The sequence below is a fragment of the Anoplolepis gracilipes genome, chromosome 13, assembly GCF_047496725.1.
Source record: "Anoplolepis gracilipes chromosome 13, ASM4749672v1, whole genome shotgun sequence".
Taxonomy (NCBI): Eukaryota; Metazoa; Arthropoda; class Insecta; order Hymenoptera; family Formicidae; genus Anoplolepis; species Anoplolepis gracilipes.
Window position 1 is genome coordinate 2,599,369 of NC_132982.1, and position 12,555 is coordinate 2,611,923.

The 12,555-nt window shown below is 35.7% G+C and overlaps 1 protein-coding gene across 1 annotated transcript in view; it reads right to left on the reverse strand.

Moving 5' to 3' along the window:
* Positions 1 to 1,148: 1,148 nt before the first annotated feature.
* The window catches only part of LOC140672837 (uncharacterized), a 38,226-nt gene continuing 26,819 nt past the window's right edge, over positions 1,149 to 12,555 (reverse strand). Inside the window, exons 5-6 of the mRNA XM_072905282.1 lie at positions 2,677 to 2,847; positions 1,149 to 2,155 (exon numbers count right to left, since the gene is read on the reverse strand). Coding sequence (XP_072761383.1) covers positions 1,680 to 2,155; positions 2,677 to 2,847 — 647 coding nt within the window. The 3' untranslated portion in view covers positions 1,149 to 1,679. The remainder of the gene's footprint in view (positions 2,156 to 2,676; positions 2,848 to 12,555) is intronic.

Consider the following 12,555-nt stretch of genomic DNA (forward strand, 5'->3'; position numbering starts at 1 on the left):
TTTTCAGTGAACGTTTTTACATGAAATATGTAAAAAGTTGCAGGTTCTATGATTATTTCTAATTAGAATACGATAATATTTTTTCTTGCTTCTGGTACTCCTTTTTTCATAGTAATTTACAGAAACAAATAATACGATTACTAGAGAAAAGAAAGAAAAAGAGAGAAAGAGAGTTACTTACTGAGAAATGGACGTTCAACTTGTTATTATACCTTTGATTCCAGTTACGAAGATTACTTCGTCGTCGTATATATATTGTCAAACGGCAAAATCGTCGAGAAGACGCTTATTAAGTTCTTAGCCACGTAATAATTTAACATCAACGTACGTTTAGGAGAGACAATCTTCTATTATTTTCCATTATTTCCTGTGTCGAATGGACAGTACATTTTTACGTCTCGGGATTTCTAATTTAAAATTCCTGCATATTATCCAAGTTTAATAAACTAAAAGATTGATTCATTACGAGATAAATTGAGAAATAAATATTAAAATTATGCGAAAATATAGTTTATCCAATCCTTTCACTTTTCATTAACATGTGAATAATTTTAGAAAATAAATTAAAATTAAAATCAATTTTTTTGCTTTGTTTGAATTGTGAATTTAATTAAATTAATTTAGCTGCTTTATTTTTTTCCGTAAAGTAAATAATTTCGCAGAAAGCAATGGGGTTAATTTAGGCGAAACAGGTTTAAAGATTTTGCTGACACGAAGCAGCGCAGGGTGACTCGCTAATAAAGGGAGGCAGGAACGACGAACCGACGATGTCGCGACCAGACAGACCGCAACTATCCATCCGTTCGTCATTTCCAGCGTGCTTTAAATATTAAATAGAGCTCGCTGCGCTCGTAAAAAGGGTTATCCGTTCCCCCGCGATGGGAGAAACGACGACGTTGCTCTCCCTTCCCACATTCGTCCTTATGATGCGAACGAAAGGTTTTTCTACTCGGAAAGACAATCAGAATGTATGTATTATTCTAGCCACACTATTCCTCAAATTAATTCCTACAAAAATGTTTGAAAAATTTATTTACGTACGAATAAACGTGGGGAGGGAGCGGGGCGGGGGGAGGGGGGAATAATTTCTAGTTATTTTCATATCGACACGTGAGAAAGTTCTTTTCATAAAACGTTAAGTGAAAGGATTTAGGAACCTGTCGGGCAAGACTTTATTTCATTTCTGAAAATATTTGTGTATTTACAACGTTACAGCGTTCGACTAACGTCAAGAATCAAACGTCACTGATTAGTTCCACAGTTCAACCAATGAGATCTATCCCGATCTGCTCGTTGAGCTTTCATAAAGTGTGCATTTCTTTTTTTAAACCAAAGTCTCTCTCTCTACTTTAAGTCTCTCACATATTCGACGCGTGAATGAGTCAATAATTTTCACTTTCATACGTGATCACTGTTACGAAACACCGGGCATCGCTCACGCGAACTGAATTCACACAGTTAACTCGCACGGATGGCTGCCAATGTTCCAAGAGTTGGCTGTCTCACGCACGTTTTCCTCTCAAAAAGTATATTCTGCTGTCAATATATTTATATGCCGTCACTGCACTAACCAGAGATTACATTGCCACAATGATCAGAAACTCGTGTATTAAAACTTCACGCACGATAAGGTCGCTGATGATTTTACATAATCATATCGGTAGATACCTCTTCTTCTCTTAATATGGTCTCCATACGTCGTTCCTCTGTTCGCTCTCCTCTCCGAGCACGCCGATCTCTCGGATGCTGCTGATGGTGAGGTTGCCACCAGCTATGGTGACCTGTTCGTCGCTCAGGTCGCCGTGCAGGTGTAAGTGAATCTGATTCTGATTGACGGTGCTGTAGAGCTGAGGATAAAGGACCATGGGTGCCGGACCTGTGATGTAATTCTGACTCGGGTTGTTGTAGTAACCTTGGTAATTGGGATTGTAATTGTGGGAGGCCACCGGGACCGGAGTCGCCGGGCCAGGTGTCCAGGAACCGTAGTGGTAACCCGGACTGCCCGCGTTGCCGGTACCACCGCCGGCGAAGATGTCAGGGTCGCTAGGCCTGGTCGGGACCAGCGGCAGGGAGGTGGTCGGCGAAGTGCCGTGTCCCGAGTACATGGACACGCAGTTGGGCGTGTAGGTATCCTGTTGATTCTCCGAGGAAAGCACTGTAAGCGAAAAATAAAATTGCTCTTCGATTTCCCAAACTCTTCATTTGACAAGCTAATTTAATTGCAAGGTCCCAATAAAAAAAAAAATTTTCTAATAAACAAATGTAACGATTGCCAACTATTAATAACATTTCCGTTTTCTCGTGACAGCTGTTTGCCAATATTTTTAGCTGTCATAACACGCGACCTGTAAAACGTGTTTTATCCATTTCGAGCTTTAGTGTGATTTCTACCTTCATAAATTATTAGCAGGATGACTTTACGAGTTTCCATATCTGGAGAGAATCGACTGTAATATAGTTTCTAAAATAGATACAAATGAAACACCTTTGAGATTGCACGTTACGGGCAGAAATTGCATGTCACAGAGTTTTTCCTGGAACGAGTTATGCGTCAGAATATAATTAAATCGTCGTAGGTGTTTCTTAATTAACACCGCGTTCGGTGAATTGCATTATCGGTATTATCAGCAGTGTAATTAGTTCAATTTTTTTGTATTGCATATTAATCGATCATACCGGTTGGCAACGGTACTGGCTCCGTCGTCGGATGATGCGACAATGATTCTCCTGGATACGAAAACGCACCGCCTGGTAAAGGAGAATAGGACCCGCTGCTGCTGACTGGAGGAGCCGGATAAGACGGCGCAGTGGATGGATAAGTCCATTCCGTGGTACTTACACCTGTATCTGTGACAGAAGAAATTAATTATTTTTCCTCAGAGTCGACTAACCGTACAGATAAAACGCGCGACATAAGTATTTTTTACGAGACAATACTTTCTATTTTCGTCAAATCCTAATTTAACATCATCCACATGTATATTAAAAATTAAGAAAGTATATTCAACAATGAATTTATTAAAATAAATAAATTAAGAAAAGATATTGAATAATAAATTTATCAAATATTGAATTAAACATTGAAATTTTTAATACAAATTTAATATTTATAAATTCATTATTCAATATCTTTTCTTAATTTTTTAATAATTTTAATATTTAACAAATTCAATATATGTATACACATATATATTTTTTTTAATTTTTAATAAAATTCAATATTTAAAAATTAATCTATAAAAAACTAAATTGCCGAGACATGTGCCGTGAAACGCTTCTTAAAATGCGCAGCAAATCCTATGAGTCGCTAACGGAGTTTCGAGTGAGTAACAACCGGCCGATTAATTGACATGAGTCACGAATCGAAGAAGTCGCGACGGAAGTTTCAAGCGTTCTAAGACTAAACGTAGCGTACGTATGTGTGTGCGTGTGTGTGTGTGTGTGTATCTTATGAGATGCACGCGTCGCGACGAGATTAAGATCGTTAACAAATAAAACGATGTACGATTGCGTAAGTATCTCGAGATGATAAAAATAAAATCTCAATCGTTCGCGATTGAGATCGAATAGTCCGTGACTTTCGTTTCTTTCTCTTCTTGCATCTTATACAAATGATTTCTTTGTTGCATACGTCAAGTATATGATATATACATATATTTTTTGCGTACTTTAATCGAGACAAAAATCATTTTATTGTATCAAATATTTCATAATTACCGTCTTTTCTCTTTCTTTTTCGAGAAATCTCACTTCTGGGAAATAAACTCGAATTACGATTCCTCGCATCGGTCGATTCTATTTGCAAGAAGTATTAGTAATATTATTTTATTCTGCGTATCTCTCACATTAGAAATTGCATAATAAATTATCGGAATTTTCGAAACGCTTCTCAAGCGATAGAAATTTCTTCATCGATTTATTATTTGTGTGTGTGTGTGTGTGTGTGTGTGTTTTTTTTTCTCGCAGAGAGCTTTCTTACATAAAATCTGACAACCTTCAAGTTTCCGGGGAAGAAAAAAATAAGAGATTTCGAAAGAAGAATTAATAAAAAATTTCTTGGGAAACTTTACAGTTCAGGTTTATGCCGTGAAAAATTGCCAACTCATCTCAGCTGTCTTTTCGCAAAGAGATATATTATATCTCTGAAAGAGATTTCGAAACTGCTTGTGTGCTCTGCGTGACTGTTGATAGAACCTCTATTAACACAACACGTGTTTAATGATAATTATACCTCGCAGTTATGCTAAATATTTCGTTCGCACATAGCTTCGGAGAAAATTAACACGAAACTCATCGGAATTACCTCTTTTGCGTGCAAGCAGTGGGGAAATACCTCTACCTTTATATTATGAAAACTATTTATATGTAAAATATCCTCCTCTCGCCAATTCATTTACAATCTTCTCTACACGTATAAAGTCACATAAGTCTCTTCCTATTTAATGACACTATCAGCTGTTGCGTTATGATACTATGTCAATTTATAAATTAATCATTATTCTAGCTTTTAGATGGACAGTCGTTGACACGCACGCGACGAGTAATATAATTTCAGATATTGTTCGAATTGGCTGGGCTCGATCTACCACGAGGCTAGATGGGACAAAACTGTCGTTACGCCTACCGAGAGCGGAAGGTCGAGGTCGTTTCGGAATTCTCAAAGGGGACCGCCGCGCCGCGGCGAAGGAGGAGCCCGAGGGACTGATTACCGAAAATGGCAGCGTATTTGCCGCAATTACCGGAACAACGGTAACAAAACAAAGGCACAACACAGCACTCTAGTCGGATCATCGGTGTCGGCACAGGACCATCTGTTGGATAATAGTCCGTTTCCCCCGATCCGGTTCTCGCTCTAAGAGCGAGAAAAGGAGAGACGTTCGATTCCATTCAAGATAGCTTTCTCTGTCTTCTTCCTCCTCTTCTTTTCCTTAGAGATGTTTCATTAGCACGGCGACCATACGTTCCGAATTGTTTTTTTTTTTTTCAGACAATTAATCGTAGATTCTAATTAAGAGGATGCTGGATTACCGACCGAGTTCTAACCTAACAAAACAATAATATATTTGCTTAATATAAAAGTTGCAATTTATATACATAAAATAAAATAAGTTCTTTGGGGTCAGAATTGCATGGAAGAATATTTGTGAACTTTTAAAAATGACCTTAGAAGCCTAGATAAAACAAATTTCGTTACAGAAAATGTTTTTTACGGCAACAACATTTTCTGTAACGAAATTTGTTTTATCTAGGCTTCTAAGGTCATTTTTAAAAGTTCACAAATATTCTTCCATGCAATTCTGAGAGGGGAGAACCTATTTTATTTTATGTATATAAATTGCAACTTTTATATTAAGTAAATATATTGTTTTGTTAGGTTAGAACTCGGTCGGTACTTCGGTATCCCCTTAACTACTCCGGTGACGATACTATAATTAATCATATTCGTGTTGCGAGAAAAGTGATTTCACAAACAAGCTGAAAATGGTCTCTCGATTATTATTTATTTAATAATCTGGATAACGATCGACGTCACGCTTCTCTATTTCATCAGTTTGACATTTGGCGTCGAACAGCTGATCGTCACGCGTCGTCGCCGATTGTCAGGAGACGGACTACTTCTTCTTCTTCTTGCTCTTTAAGGATCGCAGAGTTGTATCTCCTGATCGTTGTCGATCCTGACCGAAAGAAAGCACGAGTCCTGACCAAAGAAACTCCGAGCTGTTTACTGCAGCCTCATCTTTTTCTCTCTCTCTCTCTCTCTCTCTCTCTCTCTCTCTCTCGCACACACACTCCCGCGGGTGTGAAACCACAGTGAGGTGGTTTTGGTGCTTAGTCCTCCGACCAGCCATCTACTTAACGAACCGTCCATCGACCGCCGTCATTTCGTCGTTTCTCGGTTTCCCTCCCATCTAGCCGCCACCCCCGCTCCCCCTCGCCCCTCCCTTTACGAGGAAAAGAGACGGAAGAGTCTCTTCTTTCCAAGGTGCTACTGCTATTTGGCGGTTCGATCGACCTCATCTTCTCGCTACCGATATAATGGCTTAAAATCGCTCAGAGATCTCTTCTCTTGCGCTCTGAGAAAGGAAAGTGGGTTCTAATCGTGATTGACGATCGACCTTGATACTCGTGAACAAGTTGTACATTTTTCCGTCAGCGTAACATGAAACCATATGAAAATCTCTCCTTTCCTCAGGATAGATATTGCATTCTAATTAAATGGTCGGAGCTAATTGGAATTATTAGTCCCCCCGTCTCCCTCAATAATAAAGTTATTTTTTCCTCCTTCTTTGGATATGAATGTTATCCTGTAACCGGATGAAATTTTTCCTCAAAGTCACTCGAGAAAGAGAGAGTCAGTTCCACCTCGTCGACCTCGTCCTTCAGCGAGAGAGTCCCTTTGTAAAATCCCGAGCGAGCCGAGAGATCACAGCCGTTAAGAAGAAGAACTCAAGAAGTTCCGAAGTGGGGCTTCTCATGGGGGTTCCCACCGAGATAGATACTCGTTGTTCGTGTAATGTAAATCGATATTGCCAGGGTCTATATATATATATATATACGCGATCGATATATCGGACAATATACATCAGGCCGGCCTCTTAAACCGGCCTTCGCATCGAACGAGAACGCGAGAGAAGTCTTACTCGCAGGAAACTCGCGCGTATCGTTTACCATCCATACGATTTCTTCTTATACCAAGTATCCTGTCTCGAGGATAGTGTTTCTTCTTCGGGGACGTCGACAATCTCGGCAGAGATCCCGCTCTGTCCGCCGTCGCTTCGATCTCTTGGCAACTCTCGTCGAAAGAAAATATGCAAAGAGCGGAGGTCCAACATTGTGAAAAATTTATAATACATTTTCAAATATTTTAAGATGACACACTTAAAATACAGTTATTTTAATACTATATCTTCTGGTGTAGTTTTTCTATAAAATAAATATCTAAATATTTCGCAATAAAATTATAATGCAAATTTTGCTTAACGATTTAAGCCTAAATTTTAGAGGATAAAAAAAACAATTTTTTTTAATTTTCTGAAAGTATGAGGAATATGTATGTCAATGTTTTATTTAATAATTAGCGAAAGAATTATAAGATGAAGAGAGGATAGTGCGCGGATCTTGAAATAAACTTAATTAGTTTTTCAACACTTGGTGTGACAGATATTTTGAAAACTAATTGAATAACATTTTAATTTTTTTAAAATTAAAAAAAAATTTTTTTTCAATATTGAACCTAATTATAGCATTTAAAAAAATAAAATTTAATATTTTTCGATCTTCAAGAAATGAAAAAATTTCTGTAAAGTTGAAATATCTAATTTTAAAATGTGTGTTCAAGAATTAAAAATACTGATGTATTGTATCATCAATAAAAACATATGTTAAACGTCAAAGAGATCAATTTTTAACATTCTTCAAAAAAAAATTTCGCAAAAGTCATTAATTTTTTATACTGTTAGAAAAATTGAAATATCTAATTTTAAAATGTGTGTGACTATTTTGCTATTTTTCAATTTTTTTAGTGAAATTATTTATCTGAAAAATATTTTATGAAATAAAACTAGATCGAATTTCTTCATTTCAGATAATTACATGCATTTTATGCGCAGAGGTTCTTATTAAACAAAAAAAATTAAATATTCAAGATTTAAAAATACTGACATATTGCGTCATCAATAAAAACATATGTTAAACGTCAAAGAGATCAATTTTTAACATTCTTCAAAAAAAAATTTCGCAAAAGTCATTAATTTTTTATACTGTTAGAAAAATTGAAATACCTAATTTTAAAATGTGTGTGACTATTTTGCTATTTTTCAATTTTTTTAGTGAAATTATTTATCTGAAAAATATTTTATGAAATAAAACTAGACCAAATTTCTTCATTTCAGATAATTACATGCATTTTTAAGCTATGCGCAGAGGTTCTTATTAAACAAAAAAAATTAAATATTCAAGATTTAAAAATACTGACGTATTGCGTCATCAATAAAAACATATGTTAAACGTCAAAGATATGAATTTCCCATATTCTTTAAAGAAAAATTTCCCAAAAGTCATTAATTTTTTATATTGCTAGAATAAACTGGGCTCTTAATTAAATCGAATCGGTAAAAAAAAAGTGCGAAGAGATTCTTTCCCATCTCGCGGTAATTCGATTACGCGCGTCGCTCCCTTACATCGATACTCTCCTCTCTCCTGCGGGAGTCAGTAACCCGGAGAGGCGTTCAATCCGGCAAAACCGAGATCGACAATGCCGCTCTGCTCGACTTCAATGACCATCGCCGGTAATAATTTCGTTCGCTCGGTTTGCACTCTCGCGCCTCTCCAGCCTCTCCCTCCCTTCCGCCTCTCACCCCTCGTCTTCTCCCCGCAAGCCCGCTGCTCTTCATTCACGTTGCCATTCATTCCCTGCGCGCGTTCCTTTATCTCGCCGCATCCCATGGGTGCTTCCATTCAATTCGCGGGCGAGTTGGAGAATTTGCAGGAGGAGGAAATCTGTTTAGCGTAACGTAAGCCAGCCGCAGAGTCTCTGTATCTTTCACACGCACGCATATGCACGCACGCACGCACGCATCGTGCCGTAATTTGCTCCCGGCCGGGATTTACAATAGGGCCCCGGATTTAGGTGCTGAAATAACAAAAAAAAGCCGACAAATTTGACTCTCTCTGCTCTCTCTCTTTCTCTCCGCTCTTCTATCTTCTTCCGATAGTGTTTGTGTTTTCTCTTGATATGATCTTTCTCTCTCTCTCTCTCTCTCTCAGACCAGCAGGATTAGCGCTCTCTTTTTCTCTCGTATGTCTTCCTCCTTCTCCTTGCACGTTCGCGCGCAATTTTCAGGGTGAATGAAGAACGTAGCATGAATGGCGAGCCCCGATGATGCGCCCGGAAATGCTGAGGTCTTACATCGAGACCGGAGTATCGTAATAATTGCTCTCGTCAAGACGATACAAAGGCCCCAATCGCGGTTAACGAAAGATGTGTATGAATAAAAAGGATCATTAAATCAATCGATAAGAAAAATTACGACTGGCAGATGTTTCTGTACACGTCATAACATAAAAATTGTATTTGCATTTTATTGTTAATATTTATCAAATTTGTAAACTTTTGTTAAAATATAATAATTATTAATGTATAATTTATTAATAATCATTGATCATCCGTTGTTAATACATAATTTTGTCAATTCGTATATTTGTGGATAAATATATAAATGACCCTCTTATTCGCACGAACATGTTGTCCTCTATTGTTAAAGTGTGAGATTTCATGAACGAGTTTCCGGAGTTTTACTCGTAATTTTGTACGTTAAACGTTTTCACAGGAACGCCTCAAAAGTGGGCGCTGAAAGGAAGCGACTTTCAGTTACGTCTTTTCGACTCTTGAAAAGACGCTTACTTATTGTGTCTTTGAAAAGCGACGGAAAGGATAATTGAGGTAACAGTATGTCTCGCAAATATATATATATGTGTGTATTCATTGCCCTTTCTTCACGTAATTTTGAGATCGTTTTCATTCCTTTGAGACGCTACGATGGCGATCATTTGTCACTCCGTATATTTTTCAATTTGAATGATAACATATCAAGGTCGTATTATAAAGACATATAAGGACTATAGGAATTAATTGTAATTAATATAATGTTTGATTAGTGTTTCCTTAAAGTGTTTATCAAAACCCCTACAGCAAGATATATTGATGGAATATTGCGGAAATACTGTTTTGCAAGATTGGAATATTGCATGCAATATTCTTGAATACTTACCACAATATAAATATGTCCGCTCCCAAACTATATCGTGCAATATTTCTATAATGATGCTGATATATTTCAAATCGTATTGCATATATATTTCTGCAACGTGAATACAATATTTACAAATGTTGCAAAATAATTGTTATTTACATAATATTTATTTGTTCAATTTTTAAACAATTAGTTCAATATCTGAGTTTCCTATTTTAGGATCGTATCAGAAATTTTAATAAGCTGATAGAAAATATATTTAATTGCTAGTTGTGTTTGCAGGTTTTAGATGAAGCATACATTACATAGCGGTGATCCATACAGCACAGATCATTGCAATTATATCGCAGCAACGTTGCAATACTACAATAAAACATTATAAAGACATTGCAAAAATATAAATCCACAAAATACCAGCACAGTTGTTGCAACATAACATAAATATTTCGGAAAAATTTCAAAATCTAAATTCTATAAATATATTTTTTAGGGTAAAAGGTATGGGAAACATAAAGTACCATAAATTTGAACTTAAAATAAATGCAATAATATTTATTTAAGTATTATATTATAAATTTACATATAATAAATTATATATATATATATATATATATATATATACATATATATCTATATAAAATTATATACAAATATAATTGTATGTAAATTTACAATATTTTTTAGATAACAAAAAATTATTACAAATATTTGTTTAAGTTCAACTTTTTCGTATTTTATGCTTCTGATATATTTATCTATCAGAAACAAAAATATTCGTATCTGCAACATTATTTTTATGATTGCAGTAACAATACATTATTGTAAATTCATAACATTGCAATATTGCTATAATATTTTGTCGCAATTTTCTTAAAGGCAGACATTCTAACGTTGCTGCAATCTCACAGCAATGGTGCAGCAACATTTTGCAGTGAATTTGCAATATTGCAATATTGCGGTGAAAGATTGTTGCAATGTGTATACAAGCTTTCTGTGCTGCATGGGAAACGAACGAACTGGCGAAAGATATGTGATTGCATTACAATAGTAGTAATATGTTGCAATATCTCCAATAAAATATTAAATTTATAATATTTTTATATTTCAATATCACTGCAATATTTGTAATATGTCGCAATATTGAAATATTTATGCAATATTTTAGCAACATTTCGCTGTAGGGGATATGTCGCTTTCTAAAATACAGCGAAAGGAGAAGTATCTGGTAAACACCGTAAACTATAATCAAGTTTACAAATAAATAGTTTGATTGTTAAATGATTGAAGCAGGCAAAAAAATAGACGATGCAGGAAAAAAGGCAGAAGAACCGGATATAAATCGAAGAGCCTTTCATTAAATGACACTGCTACTTCCAGGAATAGGGTTCCTCTCGAGACTACAATCTTGCAGAGCTCGACTTCGTTTAAACCAGTCAACTCAAATTCCTTGTATCGAAGTACGGTAGGGTCACGAAAGGCCTTTCATTAGGATCTAGGCCGACGGAACTATCGTGTAGGTGGCCTTGCCTTGCTTCTAGACACAGATTTTCCTTTCTGTTTTCAGACTTTTCTAGTATCCATACTATTCTTTCAATATATAACATTACTTTTACATCTCTGTAAAATTTAATATTTATACAATAAAATGAAAAAAAATGATATTTATATAAAAAATAAAAACATGTGATATTTTTATACAAAAAATATGATATTCATACAAAAAATAGAAACATGATATTTATATAAAAAAATAAAAACACGATATTATTGATGAATTATTGCGATTGATTTGTCATATATATCGACGCAGAATTTGGGAAAATATCGTTTGCTTGCCGATGATAAGTCTATGGTGGAGTGTAGCGGTAGCAGTTTGTTAATCAATTGACTACGCTCAAGTCGCGCCGTTGATTGGCTATCAATTAATCCAAGGTAGAAAAGAAGACGCGAGATGGAAGAGGGTCTGGGGAAGAATTCTTGCCAGTCGAGTGCGCCGGATCGGGTCGGCCTTTCGGATGGACCGTTGGCGATTGTGATCGTTGGTGCCGTTATTGTTTATCGGCATCGACACTTTTTCCCTGACGGACCGTAACCGCTTTTTTCGCGAGCCATCACGCACGTACGAATCCGTTTTCGAGTCATCTAATGGCATTCTCGTACGGCAAGTCTGAGTACCGAGTCTGTTAAGCAAAATCTAGGCGTATATTCTCTACTTTTACAAAATAAATAATAAAAATTACACATCTTTTCTCTCGCTCTCTCAAGCTTACGCGTCATTAATCCTTTGAGTCACGAATTTTTCTAATTGTCAGTATTTTATAAAATTTGGTATATAAGGGTTTTTGGGGTCGCTGATTACGAATGTAATCCGTTGTCAGGTTTTCAAAATTCAAGATGGCGGATCCAATATGGCAGACGAAATTTTACTTCCGCCATATTGAATCCCTATATTAAATTTTGGAAATTAAATTTTTTTTTCTTTAGATTCAGATTCTGCGATCTAAAAAACCTTGAGAGGAAAAATTTAAAAAAGAATACGACTGTTACTTTTAATTTAGAACAGAAAATATTGTTTTTTATCAAAAAAAGGAGAATTTAACAAAAACAACAGGGTGGAAAATTCTAAAAAAATTCTGAAAAATACTTTAAAGTGTACTAAGATTATAAAAAAATTGCCGTATTTATTGTCATAATAGATTAGCAGAAAATGCATTTTTTCGTAAAAAAGTACTAATTTTGACTGTTTGTTTATATATGGTATTTTTGCAATTAACAATTAATGACTGTTCATATTTTTTTTACG